Raw genomic sequence first — 16363 nt, forward strand, 5'->3', positions numbered from 1 at the left:
GGGCAGCCTTAGTCGTAGTCTCCACCCATGTCTGGACCACCTCATTCACTATCTTCAGATCGACACTATCAACATCATGAGGAGAGGTTACCGTGTTTTTGAGAAACTAGTGATACATGGTGGGCATTGTTTGGTGCAAAGCATCTGCACAACACGAAATTTGATGTATCATGACATACATGATAGGTAGTGGAAGCATTAGAAATTGAGATAAGGAGAAAATTATATGTTGTAGGTAACATATTCATAACATGAAAGTAGGAAGCATGGCTTACACAAAGCAATGAGTCGATCTTTCACAACATACATGGGGCTTTCGTTAAATTTGAAGGGTACCAAAAAACACAAAAAGGTAGAAGCATGAACTATAGAAGCAAACTACCTAGACCAAAGAAATATGTGTAACATAATATGGATGTGTGTGGAATATTACAATGGTGATAAAATGACAACAACACTTTAGAAAAATAGAATGACGTATGGAAGCATTCTTACTAGACAAAAGAAGCAAATGGAGTATAGTTTGGAAGCCCCAGAAGTAGTAAAGACCTAAGACAACATCTTTCAACCTGCATGCCACATAACGCTTCAGTATACACTATGGTGTGGAATTCTTCATGATCCCAGGTCAGTTGAAAACATAAGTGAAAGCATGTTAAAACAACAACTAAAAACGGGTCAGTTGAAAACATAAGTGAAAGCATGTTAAAACAACAACTAAAAAATATCGAATTGAAGCATTGCATATAGGGCCCAGAAGCATGTGTGTATAGCAATTTAGATGCTACGTAACTAAGAAAGCACAAAAAAATTAGTTAGAAACAGATCTGGACTTGGATGAAAGCATGAAAATTTGAAATCAGACCGAAAACTAATATTACCCGAGAAGATTGGGAAATCATATTCATTTGACCTACATAAGAAATTAACCAAAATTCATAGATGAAATAGTGATATATGCACAACAGCTGTAACACAGAAATTGTGGTATTGTTTCTGGTTCCGAAATTCACCAAGCTTCGGATCAATCCTGTCGATGATCCATTTTAGGAGTCCCTCGGGAGTTGAGAATTTGCTAACATCTAGGAGATTGCCCCATTTTTTGGTACGAATGAGTTCTGTCCTTGTCGAGGGAGACCAGATCGTGTAACCGGCCAGCCGCATATCGACTCTGGAGCATAAACGACTGCTGTTCTTTTTTGTCATTCTTGGTCACCTGAGAAAACATGGGATATGATGGGTGTTAGCATTTCTGTATGATGAATTAGGCATGGAAGCAATACAGTACAAAATAACGAACTATATTTGTTCATGTCAGGAGCACACAAAATGACCACAAGATAATGCGGCGCATGACACCGGCATTAGTAAGCTTGCTGCCATTATGAGGATGCATCTCCTCGTGGTATTGGCATGGAAGCATTTTTCTAAACGACCGAATCAGGAAGGAATCGGTTTACAAGCATCTGTGTGTGATGCAATTTAAGATGAAGCATGGTTCAATTGTACTCTTTAGTGGAAGCATGGAATGTTGAAAATGGGATACATAACAAATTTGCCGCCAATGTGTGCATACATATGCTTGCGTGTTCTGTATACATGAAGCATTGTAGGAGGTATTGGAAATAGGAATCGCACAGATTGGAAGCACGGGTAACACAATTGAATATTCAAAACAATGCTAGGCCACGAATGAACATAAGAAACAATAATAATTAGTCTGCTGAATGAATTAGACATCAAATTTCTGTTGCAAAGATGAGAAAATCCCGAATCTGGGACAATGCACAAAGTGCACATACCTTTGATTTGGGGGTGGGGAGCTCCAAATAGTGGCAGCCGGTGCATCCCTGAGGCACCAGATTCAATCGACCGAGGGGGGGGGGGTCGCTGCCAGCGGGGTAGTAGATGCGAGGGGGAACGAGCTGGTGTTGCGGGGCTTGTCGAGTATGCCGGTGAGGCCGATGTGCGAGGACGCTCTGGAGGCCAGTGAGGTTGCGTCGGTGGCCGGTGAGGGGTGCGGCGTTGGCTGGTGGCGACGGTAATCAACGGCGGCGACGCATGGATCTGAGTAGCGCTTGCTGCCGGCGAGGAGGGCGAGGTGGGAAGCAGATCTCGGGGCCTCGGGCAAGGCAGGGGCGATGGAAAGCAGCGTTTAATGTAGGTGGGTGTACATCAAGAGATTATTAAGAGGGGAATACGCGACGCGGGCCGAGCGCTTCCTTTTTTTCAATCACGAATGAAATTTGGAACGTCAAAATTTTGTTGAATCGTCGGGTATCCAGGGATCTGATGGCATCCCTTCAGACTATAGATAGTTAGCGTTTACGTATTATTAATCAGGAATCTGATGGAACCATGACAATTTAACTAGGAATCGTTCATATTATATTGATAAATTAAACGTAGGATAGAAGTACGATACAAATAGAATAATCAACATTGGAGTACTCCATACCTAGGACAGATGCGTGTATGCTACCTACAGGCTGTCTACAGGGGAAAGCGCTGCCTGCAAACCTTCCTCGCGTGATGGCTTTAAACCGCAACTAGAACGACAATCTGTGTGCTGACCGGAGGGCATGGGGCGAACCTGGTGGAGATGAACAGGCAGAGGGGTGAGAATTCGCTCGTGGCAGGTTCTTGGCGAAGAGATCGGCAGCGACGATTTTTTTACTATTTTAATTCATAAGATGTAAATAATTCATTGAATGAACTTGATTTAAAAGTATTTTCGGATCTAACCTTTTTAGAAACGTCAGAGCCCGTGACGTTGCTGCTCCACGTAAAAACGTCAGTCTAACGTAATGTTTTTGGTTCACATTCAAACGTCAGTCTATTGTGCGTTGCAGTCGCCGATCCATGTGGCAAATGCCATGAACTATGGCGTTTCTACCTCGGGTCACTGTTGATGCGTCGTTTCTACCCAAGTCACTTCCCAGTGCCCACTCCGTAGTATAGTGCATGTGGTGGTATCTGGCCTTTGCCGGCAAAAGCCTGCAGTTAATTCATCTCCCTAATTTACACGCCTCCCACGCGGTTATTGGCCACTTGCTTTTCATGACCGGAGAGAAAGTTGTTGCATGCAGAGAAATAGGCCATGTTTGTTTCAAAAATCCCGGGATTTTTAGTCCCAACTTAAAAGTCCCTAGTCCCTATCCGTTTGTTTTCAGGAACTCTAGAGGTCATTAAATGACATGTAAAAAGACCATGTTACCCCTGACCATATTATTAAATAGCACTTGTTCATTAGCAAATATTACAAAAGCAAAGAACTCTTGTTCACAACACTTGTTCATAATGAAAGATTACAGAATCAAACAACACTTGTTCATAAGCAAATATTACAGAATCGAACAACACTTGTTCATAAACGGCCAGGGCCAGCCGAAGGAGGACCATGAACGGCCTGTTCGTCAAGGAGCCAGGGCCAGCCGAAGGAGAAGCTGCTGGTAGGAGCCCAAATCGGGGAAGTCATCCACGTTGCTATTCAGATCAAAAAAAACGAATCCCCTACTCAGATTGCCGCCGGCGGAGGAGCCCTGGGATGCCGGTTGATGCGAGCGGAACGGAGAGGGGAGCTGCGTCTCGTCGTCTTCATCCATGGCGGCGGCGGCGGCCAAGGGCACTGGCTGCGGCGGCCGAGAGGACTGGCTGCGGCGGCCGAGCGCACTGGCAGCGGCAGGGGAAGGGACGAGGGCACTGGCGACGACGGCCGAGGGAACTGGCGGCGGCGACTGGTGGGAGACGCAAGCGCGAGCAGATGGGAGGGAGACGCGAGCGCGAGCGGCTGGGCAGGACGAGCGAGCGGATAGGGCTGGAGACGCGATGCGATGCGGGGCAGGGTAGGAAAAAGTTCCAAAAAGTAACTCCCACAGGTACTTCTCCAAATAGTCCCAAACACCCTACTTTAGTCCCTAAAAGTCCCTCCTGTTTGTTTCACATGGGACTTTTTGGGAATTTTTTTAGTCCCTACACCAAAAGCCCCTGGAAACAAACACCCCCATAGGGAGGTGTGCACGCATGCTGGTAGGCAAACCAATCAACTGCATGCACGGTTACAGCAAGGTAGCTTTTACTCCGTGCAAATAGAATTCACGCGAGGGCAAATTTGTCCAGAAAAAAAGAGCGCGACTGTCCTTGGTATGCGGGATGGAAGTTATACGCAGAGAAAAACGGATCGGATGGAGTATCATCGGCGGGGCTGACCTAGAAAATTGATTAGCTCACGCTGGGACAGGCCGGCGTGCAGTCCTGCGTGTCAGGTTGTCGGCCGACCGCTTCGATGGCGCATGCATGGCTGACAGAAACGACGCACGCAAGAGAGGGCAAACTGTCGTCGCGTGTGGGCGAGTACTTGGACAACAACAGCATCCACAGCTAGCTACCTAGCAACGCCAACGTTAGAGCATCTCCAACAGTCTGTATGTTCAATCGTTGCTATAAGTGTCCACATCATCAACCAACAGCACATCATACAAGCTCTTCAATAGAGTGTATGTTAATCGTATGTAAAATAACTAAGTGGGTCCATTAAATATTGAAGAAATAATCATGTTTGCCTCGGAGCTTGTGCATGAACCGCTGCTTCAAGTTCATACGGTTTCATTCTCTCTCTTCTTTTATTATGTGCCATGTCATCAAAATCATCTATGTGGCAATTTTACCAACGATGATCATACGACCATTGGAGATGCCCTTACTGGCGTGTCTCTTGTGGATGTCAAACACAATGTTACTGGCGTTTTCATGTGAACTGTAACGTAAAATAGACTGGCGTTTGAATGTAACATGGAGCAGCAACGTCACGGGTTCTGACGTTTTTAAAAGGGTCAGATTCGAAAATACTTTCAGATCGAGTTTATTCTATGAATTATTTACGTTTTATGAGTTAAAACAGTGAAAAAAACCCCGACAGTTACGGGGCAGTGGCTAACTCGACGATGAAGGCGATTATGGGAGACTACGAGATGGGAATAGGGTCGGCTGAGTTTCGGGCAGGAGGTTATTAATGCATGATAAATGGGTCGTGAGACGTGGCCTAAAAATCGGCCTGGTATTGTAACAACCCGGCGGATTGTGAATGCAACCTCAACCGTGAGATGAAAAACACATCTACGGTTCTTGACTAGTCTGAAGAATGCTTTCTACTGTATATGACAGCTGGTAGGAAGTGTTTCCCAAAGAGATACTGTGCTCTGCTCCTCTCCTCTTTCTCTCGCTCTCACGGTCTCACCTACCCAGTGTGTTTGGTAATACGAGGGAAAGGGAATGGGAATTTTTAAGGGGGAATTAGCTGAGGGATTATACATGGGAAGTGGACTGTTACTCCCAATCCCACGTTTGGTGTAGGGTGGGAATTGTTTGTGGGAATTTGTTAGAAAATATTTTTTTTTGGTTCAGGGGTGTTGGAATGGGAGTTGTTAATGATACTGTTTAGTAGCTACATAATATGAATTGATCAAGGCCAAGTAAAAAATGATGGGCAGTATAGAAAGTCAACAAACTGGATACAAACACCATTTTAGAGTGAGGCAATGTAAAATAAATTGAGAAGCATCAGATGTTGAGTTTAAAAGCAAAAGAGTAGTCCAGAGCTAAAAGATAAAACTATGAATCCAGAATTATAAATCTGAATATTCACTTATTTTTGGCCGCCTCGAGCTCCTGACGAACAAACACCACTTTGTAATCATCACGCAAATTGATGAAAAGCTCTGTCTTTCCAGCATCACAACCAATGACACCGAATAGCCATTACAACCTCTTCGGTTGAGAGACCTTCAAGATTCTGGAGAATATTAAGTAACTTGGTTCTATTGGCTGATGTTTGCTCATGAACTTGTGAGTCGTGCATAAATGCCCTCTGCAAACCATTCATGGTTTTAGCATTCTCTTGCTCAGCTTCTAAAAACTTTGCAATTGTATTCGACACACTTACAAGACCTGACTCAAGTGCATCATCACCGGGGTATGTTCTCTTACGACCATGCCTAGAACCACCTGATGGGCTTGTGTTCTCATTTGATTCAGGAAGATTCTCCTTGGGTGGTTTGCTAGTAGGTTGTGCATCTACTGTTGATCCATCTTCTATGATTTCTTCTTCACCTGGACCTTTAGCACTCGCTCCTTTAGCCAAATCAGTAGCATATACCTCACATAGCTTGTCAAAGTTAACCATAGGCTTCATGTACAAAGGACCTGCTCCCTCACGAGACTGCAAAAAAGAGCATGAGTTTCCATTAGAAACTAAATTGCAGTTGAAAATAACATGAAACAAAGCAAATTCATTTACAAATTGTACCTTTGCCCAGCCCATATACGTCTCCCTGTCTCCAGTTACCATCTTCTTCTCATCATCCCATCAAAACCCACTACCATTTTGCATAATTTCCAGAACATATGAAAGTTGCTTCTTCAAAATCTTAACTTTAGACCTGATGTGTGGATCCGCTTTAAGATCAGCATGCGGTAGCACTTTAGCCATTTCCTTCTCAATGTAGGTTAGATATCCAGACTTGTGGCCAGTATCTACTTTCCAAGAAGAATCATTCATGTTATGTAGAATGTCAATAAGTAACCTCTCCTCCTCAGCTGTCCACGTTCTCTTGTCTCTCTTTTTCGATGTCAATTTTCCCTCCTTCGACTTGGTTTTCTGATAGTTTCAATACGACAATAAAATGTGTGTGTACAAACAATAAAGAACATACATGCTCATGTAGGAAATATGATGTTCATACATTAATCAATCTCTCCTATCATTACAAGAAAGTGAATGAAATGACATAAGCTACTATGACATATGACAGAAAACAAACATCAATGTAAAATGTTTGGACACATATATCTTGCTGAACAAAAATCTAATGTCCTACAACTAAAATTGTACTAGCATGTATCAACGTTCTTGTCTTTTGGCTATCCAAGCATTCCACATTTCATCAGCTAACGTGTCTCTTTTCTCAGTCCACTGGGATGATGTTTCAGTGGACTGAATTACGTCCTCATTTACTTCCTGCTACTGAAGGCGTCGCATGTATTCATCTAGATATTGTTCACATGGATCAACCCGCATTTGTTGTCGTATCAGATTGTGAATATAGCAGCATGCCAGAATTATATCAACTTGTGTATCAAAAGGATAATAAGAGGGATTTCTAATGATAGCCCATCGCATCTTGAGCAATCCAAAAGTCCTCTCAATCACATTTCTTGCTGATGAATGCATCATGTTAAATAATTCTTCTTTTTTTGTTGGGGGGTTTTTCCAATCATTTAGATGGTACCGTTGCCCTCTGTATGGAGCAAGAAACCCTTCACAATTCTTGTACCCAGCATCAACAAGATAATAGCACCCTACGCAATAGAAACATATGTATGGTTTTGTCAACTATGCATACAATATATTCATCTACCTAACATAGACCCTTTTGTGTTATCTCTTACCCCGAGGAACCTTAAGGCCATTTGATCTTGATAAAGCATCTCGAAGCACCCTCCCATCAGCCGCAGATCCTTCCCAACCCGGATATACATAAATGAATTGCATGTCCGGCGCACATACGCCAAGAACATTTGTTGCAACTTCATTCTTTCTTGAACGAAATCTTGGTTTGTCAGTTTTTGGCACATGAACTTCTATATATGTCCCATCTAAGGCACCTAAACAATTCTATATTAATAACGAAATGTGTTAGACCATGAACTAAAATAGATCTATAAGTGTTTTTAAGTTAAAATATTAAATTGATACCTTAAAGCACTTCCACCTTCCATCCGTGCAATTGGCTGGAATTGGTCGAGGCTTCTTAAGCAACACTCTCCACAGTTTTAAAACTGCGCCTAGTACTTCATGGAATTTCCGACTTACTACTTCAGGTGAACGCTGAAAATCATGATGGATTGCTCGATTTTTCTCATCATGTTCAAGTATGTGAAGGAACATGGCAACCGTTTCTTCCACGCTCATATGCCTAGTATCCTTCAACCCACCTATTTTTCTTACCAAAGAACATAACACTATGAAACAACGCCTATCCATCCGTAGTTGGAAAATGCATTCTGTATCGCTTACTCGTATCTTGTTGTTCAGGGTTTGTGCTCGAGTAATTGGGTCATACCAAGAAGGTTGCCTAATTTGACGCATCCTATATCGACTCCTCCTAAGTAACATCATGAAAATTTGCAACAACAAGGATAAAATTATGAGTATTTTCACTCTTCGTTGCCTCATTGTGTGCCATAAGATTATGATTTCCTGGTTTTTTCGCGGACGTCTCATGTCTGTTAAAAAAATCATATAAGAGTGGCACACAATCAGCTATAAGAAATTAGGTACAGTAAAATAAATAGCACACAAATGTATGAACAATCAAACACAACTAAGCAACAACCAACGAGAAAGTCACACATCAGCACCCAAGAAAAATAGTGCATGGGTAAAAGTAACTTCTTTTTTATGAAAAGTACCTCTACTGGAAGTTTATCATTAGTTCCCAGACCAGATCTTGGATCAGCAGACATATTTCCATGGCCTTTATGTTTAAGATAGACCTCAGCAAAGTTGTGTTTCTTTGCAAAGTTCAACATCTTAATGATAGAATTATCATCATGAATTAAATCAATTCCTTCGTCAAGGCTACAGCCAGGGCTTGTATAATATAACTCATCACCATCCTTGAAACCTACGTCTTTAGCCATGCGAACTAGACGAAAATACGATGTATGCTCACTGTCACAGTCTCAAAAAATGGACACTTCGCCACCATCATAAGTAAGTGGCCCTTCCATTGAAAATGTTCCCCCATGATGCATTTTGATATGGATTAAATCCCCCTCCATTCTGTATTTATACAAGGCAATCGAATACATGAATCAAATGGATGCTTATTACGTATTGATATACTGATATACTGATGTACAAGACCATAAGGTGCAGCATTAATATGGGTTAAACTACTCTTTTTTCAGTGCAAACGTACTGTTCAGACTGAAAATAGTAACAGTTTTATAGATAATAAAGTTTCAGATCTTTCAAAGTGCATGAATAAAGAGTGTTAATTTGGCCTAACATATCCGTTTGTATTAGAATTTATGCACAGACTATGTGCAGTTCTTTTCTTACAGTTCCCATTTGGCACTCAATTGTGTAGTCAAAACTGTACTCAAGAAGTATAGGGGTATGAAGCAAACATCATGAACATTATTTGTTCTATACATGTGCAAGTAGCAACAACGACAAGTCAACGATGATGAACAACTACAGCCGAAGAATGGCAAAATAAATTGTGCAAGTACAAGAAATTTCATCCACTAATTATATCCATACATGTCCCACATATGCCTTTTAAAAGGCCATCATGTACTAAGTAAGACCTAAATCTGTCTACACTTTTCCGTATGAATCAAACAAGGGAACAAATTAAACACAAAATGAAGGATTACTTCCCACCTGCAGCCTTTTGGTGATTGATGCTCCTTCTAGAAAATAGGGAAACGAAGTGCTGAATCAAATCTGCAACCTGTGAAGCAGGAGAAAAATTTGAAAGAAAAACAGATCTAGATCAGTTTGTGAAGGGAAAAGCAACGAATCCAGTTTTGTTTGCAAAATCAGATGAGATACAATACATAACAAGGTTGGATTGGCAGGAAAATCTCCACGAATTGAAGATGGAAAGATGAAGAATAGGGCTATCTCAGCTCTTGTTCGTGCTTGCCGCCATCTCTGCAGAAGGAAGAGAAAGGAGTGGGTTAAAGATTTGTTTGAAGAAAGAATGGCACCGCATCTAAATAGGGATTGTCAGATAGGATTTTACCGCGCTTTTTCTAGCAGCTTCGCGCCTTATCTTCTTGCGCCGTGCGGGACGTGAGGAGCAGCTTGTGTTTTTTTTTTCGTCAATTCCCACTCCCACGTTGAATTACTAGGGTCCCCAGGGAAGAGTTTAACGGGAGTTTGGCCTCTGAACTCCCTTTCCCCTGCCCCCCTTAACTCCCATGTCCCTGACCCAATCAAGGGAAGTTAAGTCCCATGCATCTTAAACTCCCATTTCCCACCACCTAATCCCCCCAAACAAACACGCTGACCCTACCTGAATCTCATCCCCAATTCCTCTTCTACCTCTCCGTTGATGCTGATTCCGCTTCGCTTGAGGCAAATATGGAGGATCCCCCCATCACGGCTTCGCTCGGCCCCTTGGTTCGCCTCCTCCGGCGGCTCCATTCCTTCGAGGATTCCGAGCATCCTCTGCCAGAGGGGCTTAGTGCCAACGGGATCCGGCTTCTTAGAGAAGGTCTACAAGGGTTGTACGACCACCTCAAGGATGTGCCGGAGCCAGATCCGGACCCCGGCGCCACGCCCAAATGGTGGATCAAGGAGGTTCGGGAACTTGGTTACGATGCGGAGGACTTCTTCGACGAGGTTATGCAAGCCGGTGTCGGCGGCCAGACTGCCGGAGAAGGCGCCATTGTCCGCAGAAGCTCTCGTCTTAGTGCCATCTTTAGGGCTGCTGGCAGTCGGCGGAAGCAGCGCCGGCGCCAGATTGCGGAAGATTTCTCACAATTAATGGATCGTGTGGATGACGCGAGAGAAAGGTGCCAAAGTTTCCAGCTTGCTCCGGCGGAGACAGACGACCGTGGGCATGCCGGTATCAGCCGCCACAGGCCTGATTTGTCTCTGGACCTGCCGGTGTCGGCTGCCTCCATCTCCGACGTTCGTGTGGGAACAGCTGAGCGCCTAGTTGGTGTCGAGGTACCCATGAAGAAGCTTGGTAAATTGCTGGCTTTCGGCGACCACAACCAGAACCAGCTCAAGGTGATACCCATCATTGGATCTGCAGGAATTGGAAAAACGATGGTTGCCAGAGCAATATATCATCAGTATGGAGGGGAATTCCAGTGCCAGGCTTTTGTACGGGTGTCCCGAAATCCGGATATGAGGAGGCTTCTCACCAGCATCCTCTCACAAACTAAGGCACCTTGGACTCATGCATTTTCTGATGCGCAGGACCTTATTGACGGTATCATCAAACATCTTCAAGGAAAAAGGTATTTCCCTATTGATATCGTCCCCAGGTGCTAGGGTTAATTTGTCCCCAAAATGATATCGTGGAAAATTTATTGGCTAAACTGGATTTTAGTAATTATCAATTTATCATATTGTGCTTTTGTGGAAAACAGGGAAATGTTTTTCTTATTAAAGAACTGGAATTTGTCCTTTTCTTTTCTTGCAAGGTTCACATTCCATCATATGTATCATGAACTTGTAAAGGTATCAATGTACCAAGTTCTAACATTGCGTATATCTATGAGTTTTGATGCAGAGGCCGGAGGTATTCCTCCTTTTCTAAAAAAAAACGTATATCTCTGAGTTTTATGACTTTTTTTTGAGATGCTGACATACTCAAACCCCAAACTCATGGATCCACCCTTTCATGTACATTATCCAAAAGTGTACATTGTCCACTCTCTTCGGAAAACTAAAAAAATGTCAGGAGATACCTTTAGAAGTTCATGATACATTGTCTGATGTTTTTCTCATAAACATCGCCATTTACTTTTTCACGCTCTTCTGTATTCCTTTTACAAATAAATCAAGTTCTGTATTGATTTTGTTTCTTTACCTGTTTCTTTTATGTAAGCTTCACCAAATGTATTCATTCTGACTTGCAGCTACTTCATTGTAGTCGATGATTTATGGACATCATCAGAATGGGATATTATTAGCCGTGCTTTTCCTGATGGTGATTGTTGGAGCAGAATACTGACAACCACGCAAGTTGAGGATGTAGCATTAGCATGTTCTGGTTATGAGTCAGAATACATATTTAAGATGAGACCCCTTAATTATGGTGAATCTCGAAAATTATTCTTCAATAATGTTTTTGGTCCTGAAGGTGAAGGTGCTTGCCCTCAAGAGTTTGAAGTAGTTGCAGATAGGATTATCAGGAAATGCAGTGGTTTACCGTTATCAATTGTAAATATAGCAAGCCTGTTGCTACCAAGCAAGCGGAACCCTGCAATGGAGCAATGGGAGAAGTTAGAAAGTTCTCTACCCTCCACTTTGAGGACAGATCCTACTTCCCAGGGGATGAAAGATGTTCTAATCCTTATTTACAATAAGCTTCCACTTCAGTTGAAGACATGCTTGCTCTACCTTAGTATGTATCCAGAGGGCTGCACTATCAGGAAGGTTGATTTGGTGAAGCAATGGGTAGCTGAAAGTTTGGTTGGTGACACTGAGTATGGTTACTTTGACGAGCTTGTCAGAAGAGGTATGATCCAACCTGTAGACACCAATTATGACGGGGAGGTGTTGTCATGTACAGTTAACCACATGGTAATGGATCTTATCAGGTACAAATCCATTGAGGATAACTTCATCATTGTCGTGAAGTATTTTGAATCAACTCTACTGCTTCCTGACAAGGTTCGTCGATTGTCCCTCCAGTTCGGAGGTTCAAAAAGTGCAAAGATACCAGAAAGCATCAGAATGTCCCAAGTTCGATCGCTTCTGTTTTGTGGATCCTCCAGATGTGTACCTTCCATTCTAGACTATGGCCTCCTCCGAATTCTGATTCTTCATATTTGGGCTGATCAAGACCAGATGAGTTTTGACCTCACTAGAATCGTTGAACTATTTCGACTGAGATATCTGATTGTTGAGTGTAATATTGCCATAAATTTGCCAGATAAGATTCAAGGATTACGAAACTTGGAGACACTGCAATTAGATGGAAGACTATCTGCTGTTCCATCAGACATTGGTAATTTGGAGAATTTACGGCACCTCCGCCTTCCAATCCAGGATAATGTGAGGGACCTTGGCAGTCTGACCAATCTGCAGGATCTTTATCTCACCCTTTCTACAGCACAGCCGGTTGAGAATTTGGAGGTTACCATGAAATACATGGGCTCAATTCTCCACAAACTCAACAACCTCAAGTCTATAATCCTGGCATCTGCAGATTCTTGTCCTGTAAATACTTCGAGTGTGAGCATTTCATGTGATGGCTTTAACAACGTGTCTCCTGCTCTGGCTCATCTTGAGAGACTTCAGTTATTGCCACGGATTTGCATCTTTCCCAGCCTCCCGAACTGGTTTAAAACACTCGACAAACTCTGCACTCTGAAGATAGCAATTAGAGAGTTGTCGAACAGTGATATTGATATCGTTAAAGGGTTACCTGCCCTGCGTGCTTTCTCGCTGTACATCCAGACAGAGCCTGCAGAGAGGATTGTCTTTGGCAAGGCTGGATTTTCAGCTCTCAAGTACTTCAAGTTGAGGTGCATTAAACTGTTGCTGAAATTTGAGGCTGATGCTATGCCTAATCTTCAGAAGCTAAAGCTAGTCTTCAATGTTCAGGAAGTGCAGCAGCATGGAGCTGCACCTATCTGCATCGAGCACTTGGCAGGGCTTAAAGAGATATCCGCAAAAATTGGGGGTGCAGGTGCTGCTGGCACAGAGTCTGCCTTAAGGATTTCTGTTAGCAATGATCCGAAAAATCCAAAAATCAATGGTCAGCTGGTGGAGTGGAATTTATGTGCCGACGAGGATAGAATTATCGCAACACCAGACCAAGCAGTTCTGATTACGGAAGAACGAGGTGAGATCCTGGAGGAAAACACAGAATATGAGTACAAAGGAGAAGATGGGGACCGACAACCTGATAGCGGGTACGAATTTTTCCTTTCTTTGATTTATTGATTCTTCAACCTGTTTCTCTTGTGTGATGCTAAACGGTTGCTGTAATCAGGAATTCTACACTGCTGGAGCCCTCTACCTCGTTCCCTCAGAGACCCACGGACCGGCTATATGGCCAGAGGCTCCTTTCTGTGTGGTCCAGGGCCAGGCACACCTTTCTGCCCCGCACCTTGAAAGCCGGCAATGAGGGCCGCAGTGTTGAGAATATAACAATATTCAGCTTTAAGGAGTTGGTTAGGGCAACTGCAAGATTTCACCTCATCAATAAGGTTGGTCAGGGAGGTTATGGACCAGTGTATAAGGTAATACCCTATTTATTATGTATTGGATGCCGGACTTAATTATTGCAAGTGTTTTAAAATTGCTAACTTGCCATTTCAGGGAAAGCTCAAGGATGGAACAGCTGTTGCAGTAAAGGTGCTCTCTTCGCAGTCTAGGCAAGGCGTGAACGAATTTCTTAGTGAACTTATTATGATCTCTCATATTTCCCATGAGAATCTTGTCAAACTTTATGGCTGTTGTGTGGAAGGAAGCCACAGGATCCTTGTCTATAGTTATCTTGAAAATTATAGCCTTGCACAAACCCTTCTAGGTAGATTCTCATTGCTGGACCTCTGCATTCTCTTGTTCTCGGAAAAAATTTAGACGCCATAATCCTTCTTGGTCCTTGACATTTTTTAGGTTCTCGGCATAGCAGCATCCAGTTCAATTGGAGGACACGGGTGAATATTTGCATTGGTGTTGCCCAGGGACTAGCATACCTCCATGATGGTGTCCGGCCTCACGTTATCCATCGGGACATCAAAGCAAGCAATATACTTCTCGATAAGGATCTTACCCCGAAAATTTCTGATTTCGGCTTTGCAAAGCTTCTACCAGATGTAGCACATATTAGCACAAGAGTCGCAGGAACACTGTAAGTGTAAACTATTTGATCGAACCTGCTGCGTTGCTATATGTTTACTCGGACTTGTGTTTTCTTATTACATTAAAATGCTAGTTCAGCTGATCCTTTGAACTTAGTTAGATTAGGGGGAGGCGCTTTAGATTAGACTTATACATATATACCTACATTTATCTTGGTAAGCTCTTATCAATCTAAGCAAGGACTGCATAGAGATGCTGCTTTCTAATAAGCACATTAAAATTGAAAAGAGATGGCTTGACCTGGCTTGATTGACTCTCCAGTGCGTGCCACTGAGCTGTCGTCTCTTCTCTCCTCTCCTTGTTCTCTAAAACTGCTGCAACATATCAGACTTTGGGCCATTTTCAATGCAAAATTCAGGTGGGGAAGCAAAAAAAAAAAAAAAAAACAGAATGTGATATCCCCTCTGTTGTTTTCCTCACTGTAGTTTTGCTTGCAGAGGTTACTTGGCTCCTGAATATGCCATCCGAGGACAACTGACACGGAAATCAGATGTCTACAGCTTTGGTGTTCTGCTGATAGAAATAGTCAGTGGAAGATGCAACACTGATACAAGACTGCCATACGAAGATGAGATTCTTCTTGTGAAGGTACATGACCCTGTTCTTAATACAAATATCTGATGTGAATTCACACCATACATAGCTTCGCTACTTGAGGTGAATGATGTTGATGCAACTTGATTTTTTCTTATTATTGAATCCGTACCATTGTTTTACCTAGTGCTATATTATTGGTCACCAGTCCTCCTCTCTCCCTCTGCAGACATGGGCATACTATGAGAAGGGACAAGTGCACGAGATCATCGACAGCTCGTTGGGCGACGACCTGGACATCGACGAGGCGTGCAGGTTCCTGAAAGTGGGGCTCCTGTGTACAAAGCACGTCACGAAACGCCGGCCTGACATGTCAACGGTGACCCGCATGCTGAGGGGCGAGGAGGACGTGGAGTCGCAGGAGATCACTAAGCCTGACGTGATCCGGGACTTCAGGGACCTGAAGCTAAGGAGCAAGGCCACGCCCTCGTCGCTGCCGACATCCGTCGTGGCGCAGTCCTCCCCGTCGTCATCGTCCATGGGCAACACCACCCGCACCTCCAGCACCTTCACCGCGATATCGGACCGCCCCTGACTGACAAGTTATGCCGGGAGAAAAATAGATACACTGAGGGGGAGTCCCTACGGACCGCAGAGCAAACTGTAGATATAGATAGCGTAAGGGCAGCCCACATTTTTCTTCATTTTCTTGTGCTTTCATACTTCCATTTACTCCACTTGATTGTTATATATAGTGAAGAGCGTGTACAACCTCGCTCTTACGACTGTAGCCAGGCCTGTGTTTTTTCCTCCAGTGTTACCTTAACACACAATCTAGACCAAATTGTACATGCATGGTGTCATCTGCAATTATTTCTTCAATGATATTTCTGTTTTGAAAATATTCTGTATCCAAACGTAAGCTAGAAGTATCGATCAAAAGAATTTCTTCAATAATATATATAAGATTTTAAATGTAGACGTTTCATTTAATTTTATTTAAGTTTGGGCTGGCATAATGAGTGCAGCAACCAGAGCCACGGGACTAGTACCCTCAGAAAATGTAGTGTGTGTGTGTGTGAGCCCCGGTTCACCTAATTTCTCCAGCGTAACTGATGATGCTGAGAAATCATCGCCCTTGTGTGTGTGTGTGAGTCCCGGTTCACCTAATTTCTCCAGCGTAACTGATGATGCTGAGAAATC

At 43.2% G+C, this 16363-nt stretch overlaps 1 protein-coding gene across 2 annotated transcripts; it reads left to right on the forward strand.

The window, feature by feature from the left end:
- The first annotated feature begins 9974 nt into the window (after positions 1-9974).
- On the forward strand, positions 9975-16017 carry LOC123404197 (disease resistance protein RGA5-like). 2 transcript variants are annotated; one of them, XM_045098113.1, is made up of 7 exons: positions 9975-11043; positions 11668-13671; positions 13752-14001; positions 14081-14291; positions 14381-14615; positions 15064-15214; positions 15390-16017. In XM_045098113.1, the coding sequence occupies exons 1-7, from the start codon at positions 10157-10159 to the stop codon at positions 15753-15755; spliced, it is 4104 nt and encodes a 1367-aa protein (XP_044954048.1). In that variant the 5' UTR covers positions 9975-10156; the 3' UTR covers positions 15756-16017. The 2 variants fall into 2 exon arrangements, with proteins under 2 accessions (XP_044954048.1, XP_044954047.1); XM_045098112.1 differs by lacking the exons at positions 15064-15214; positions 15390-16017 and adding an exon at positions 14888-14984.
- The last annotated feature ends 346 nt before the right edge of the window (positions 16018-16363 follow it).

Source organism: Hordeum vulgare, chromosome 6H (genome assembly GCF_904849725.1).
Source record: "Hordeum vulgare subsp. vulgare chromosome 6H, MorexV3_pseudomolecules_assembly, whole genome shotgun sequence".
In the NCBI taxonomy this organism is placed as follows: domain Eukaryota; kingdom Viridiplantae; phylum Streptophyta; class Magnoliopsida; order Poales; family Poaceae; genus Hordeum; species Hordeum vulgare.

Coding starts and splice junctions, on each gene's coding strand:
- LOC123404197 (XM_045098113.1), top strand. CDS start 10,157: ATGGAGGATCCCCCCATCACGGCTTCGCTCGGCCCCTTGGTTCGCCTC. Junction 14,292..14,380: donor CCTTGCACAAACCCTTCTAG/GTAGATTCTCAT, acceptor GACATTTTTTAG/GTTCTCGGCATAGCAGCATC. Junction 14,616..15,063: donor ACAAGAGTCGCAGGAACACT/GTAAGTGTAAAC, acceptor TTTTGCTTGCAG/AGGTTACTTGGCTCCTGAAT.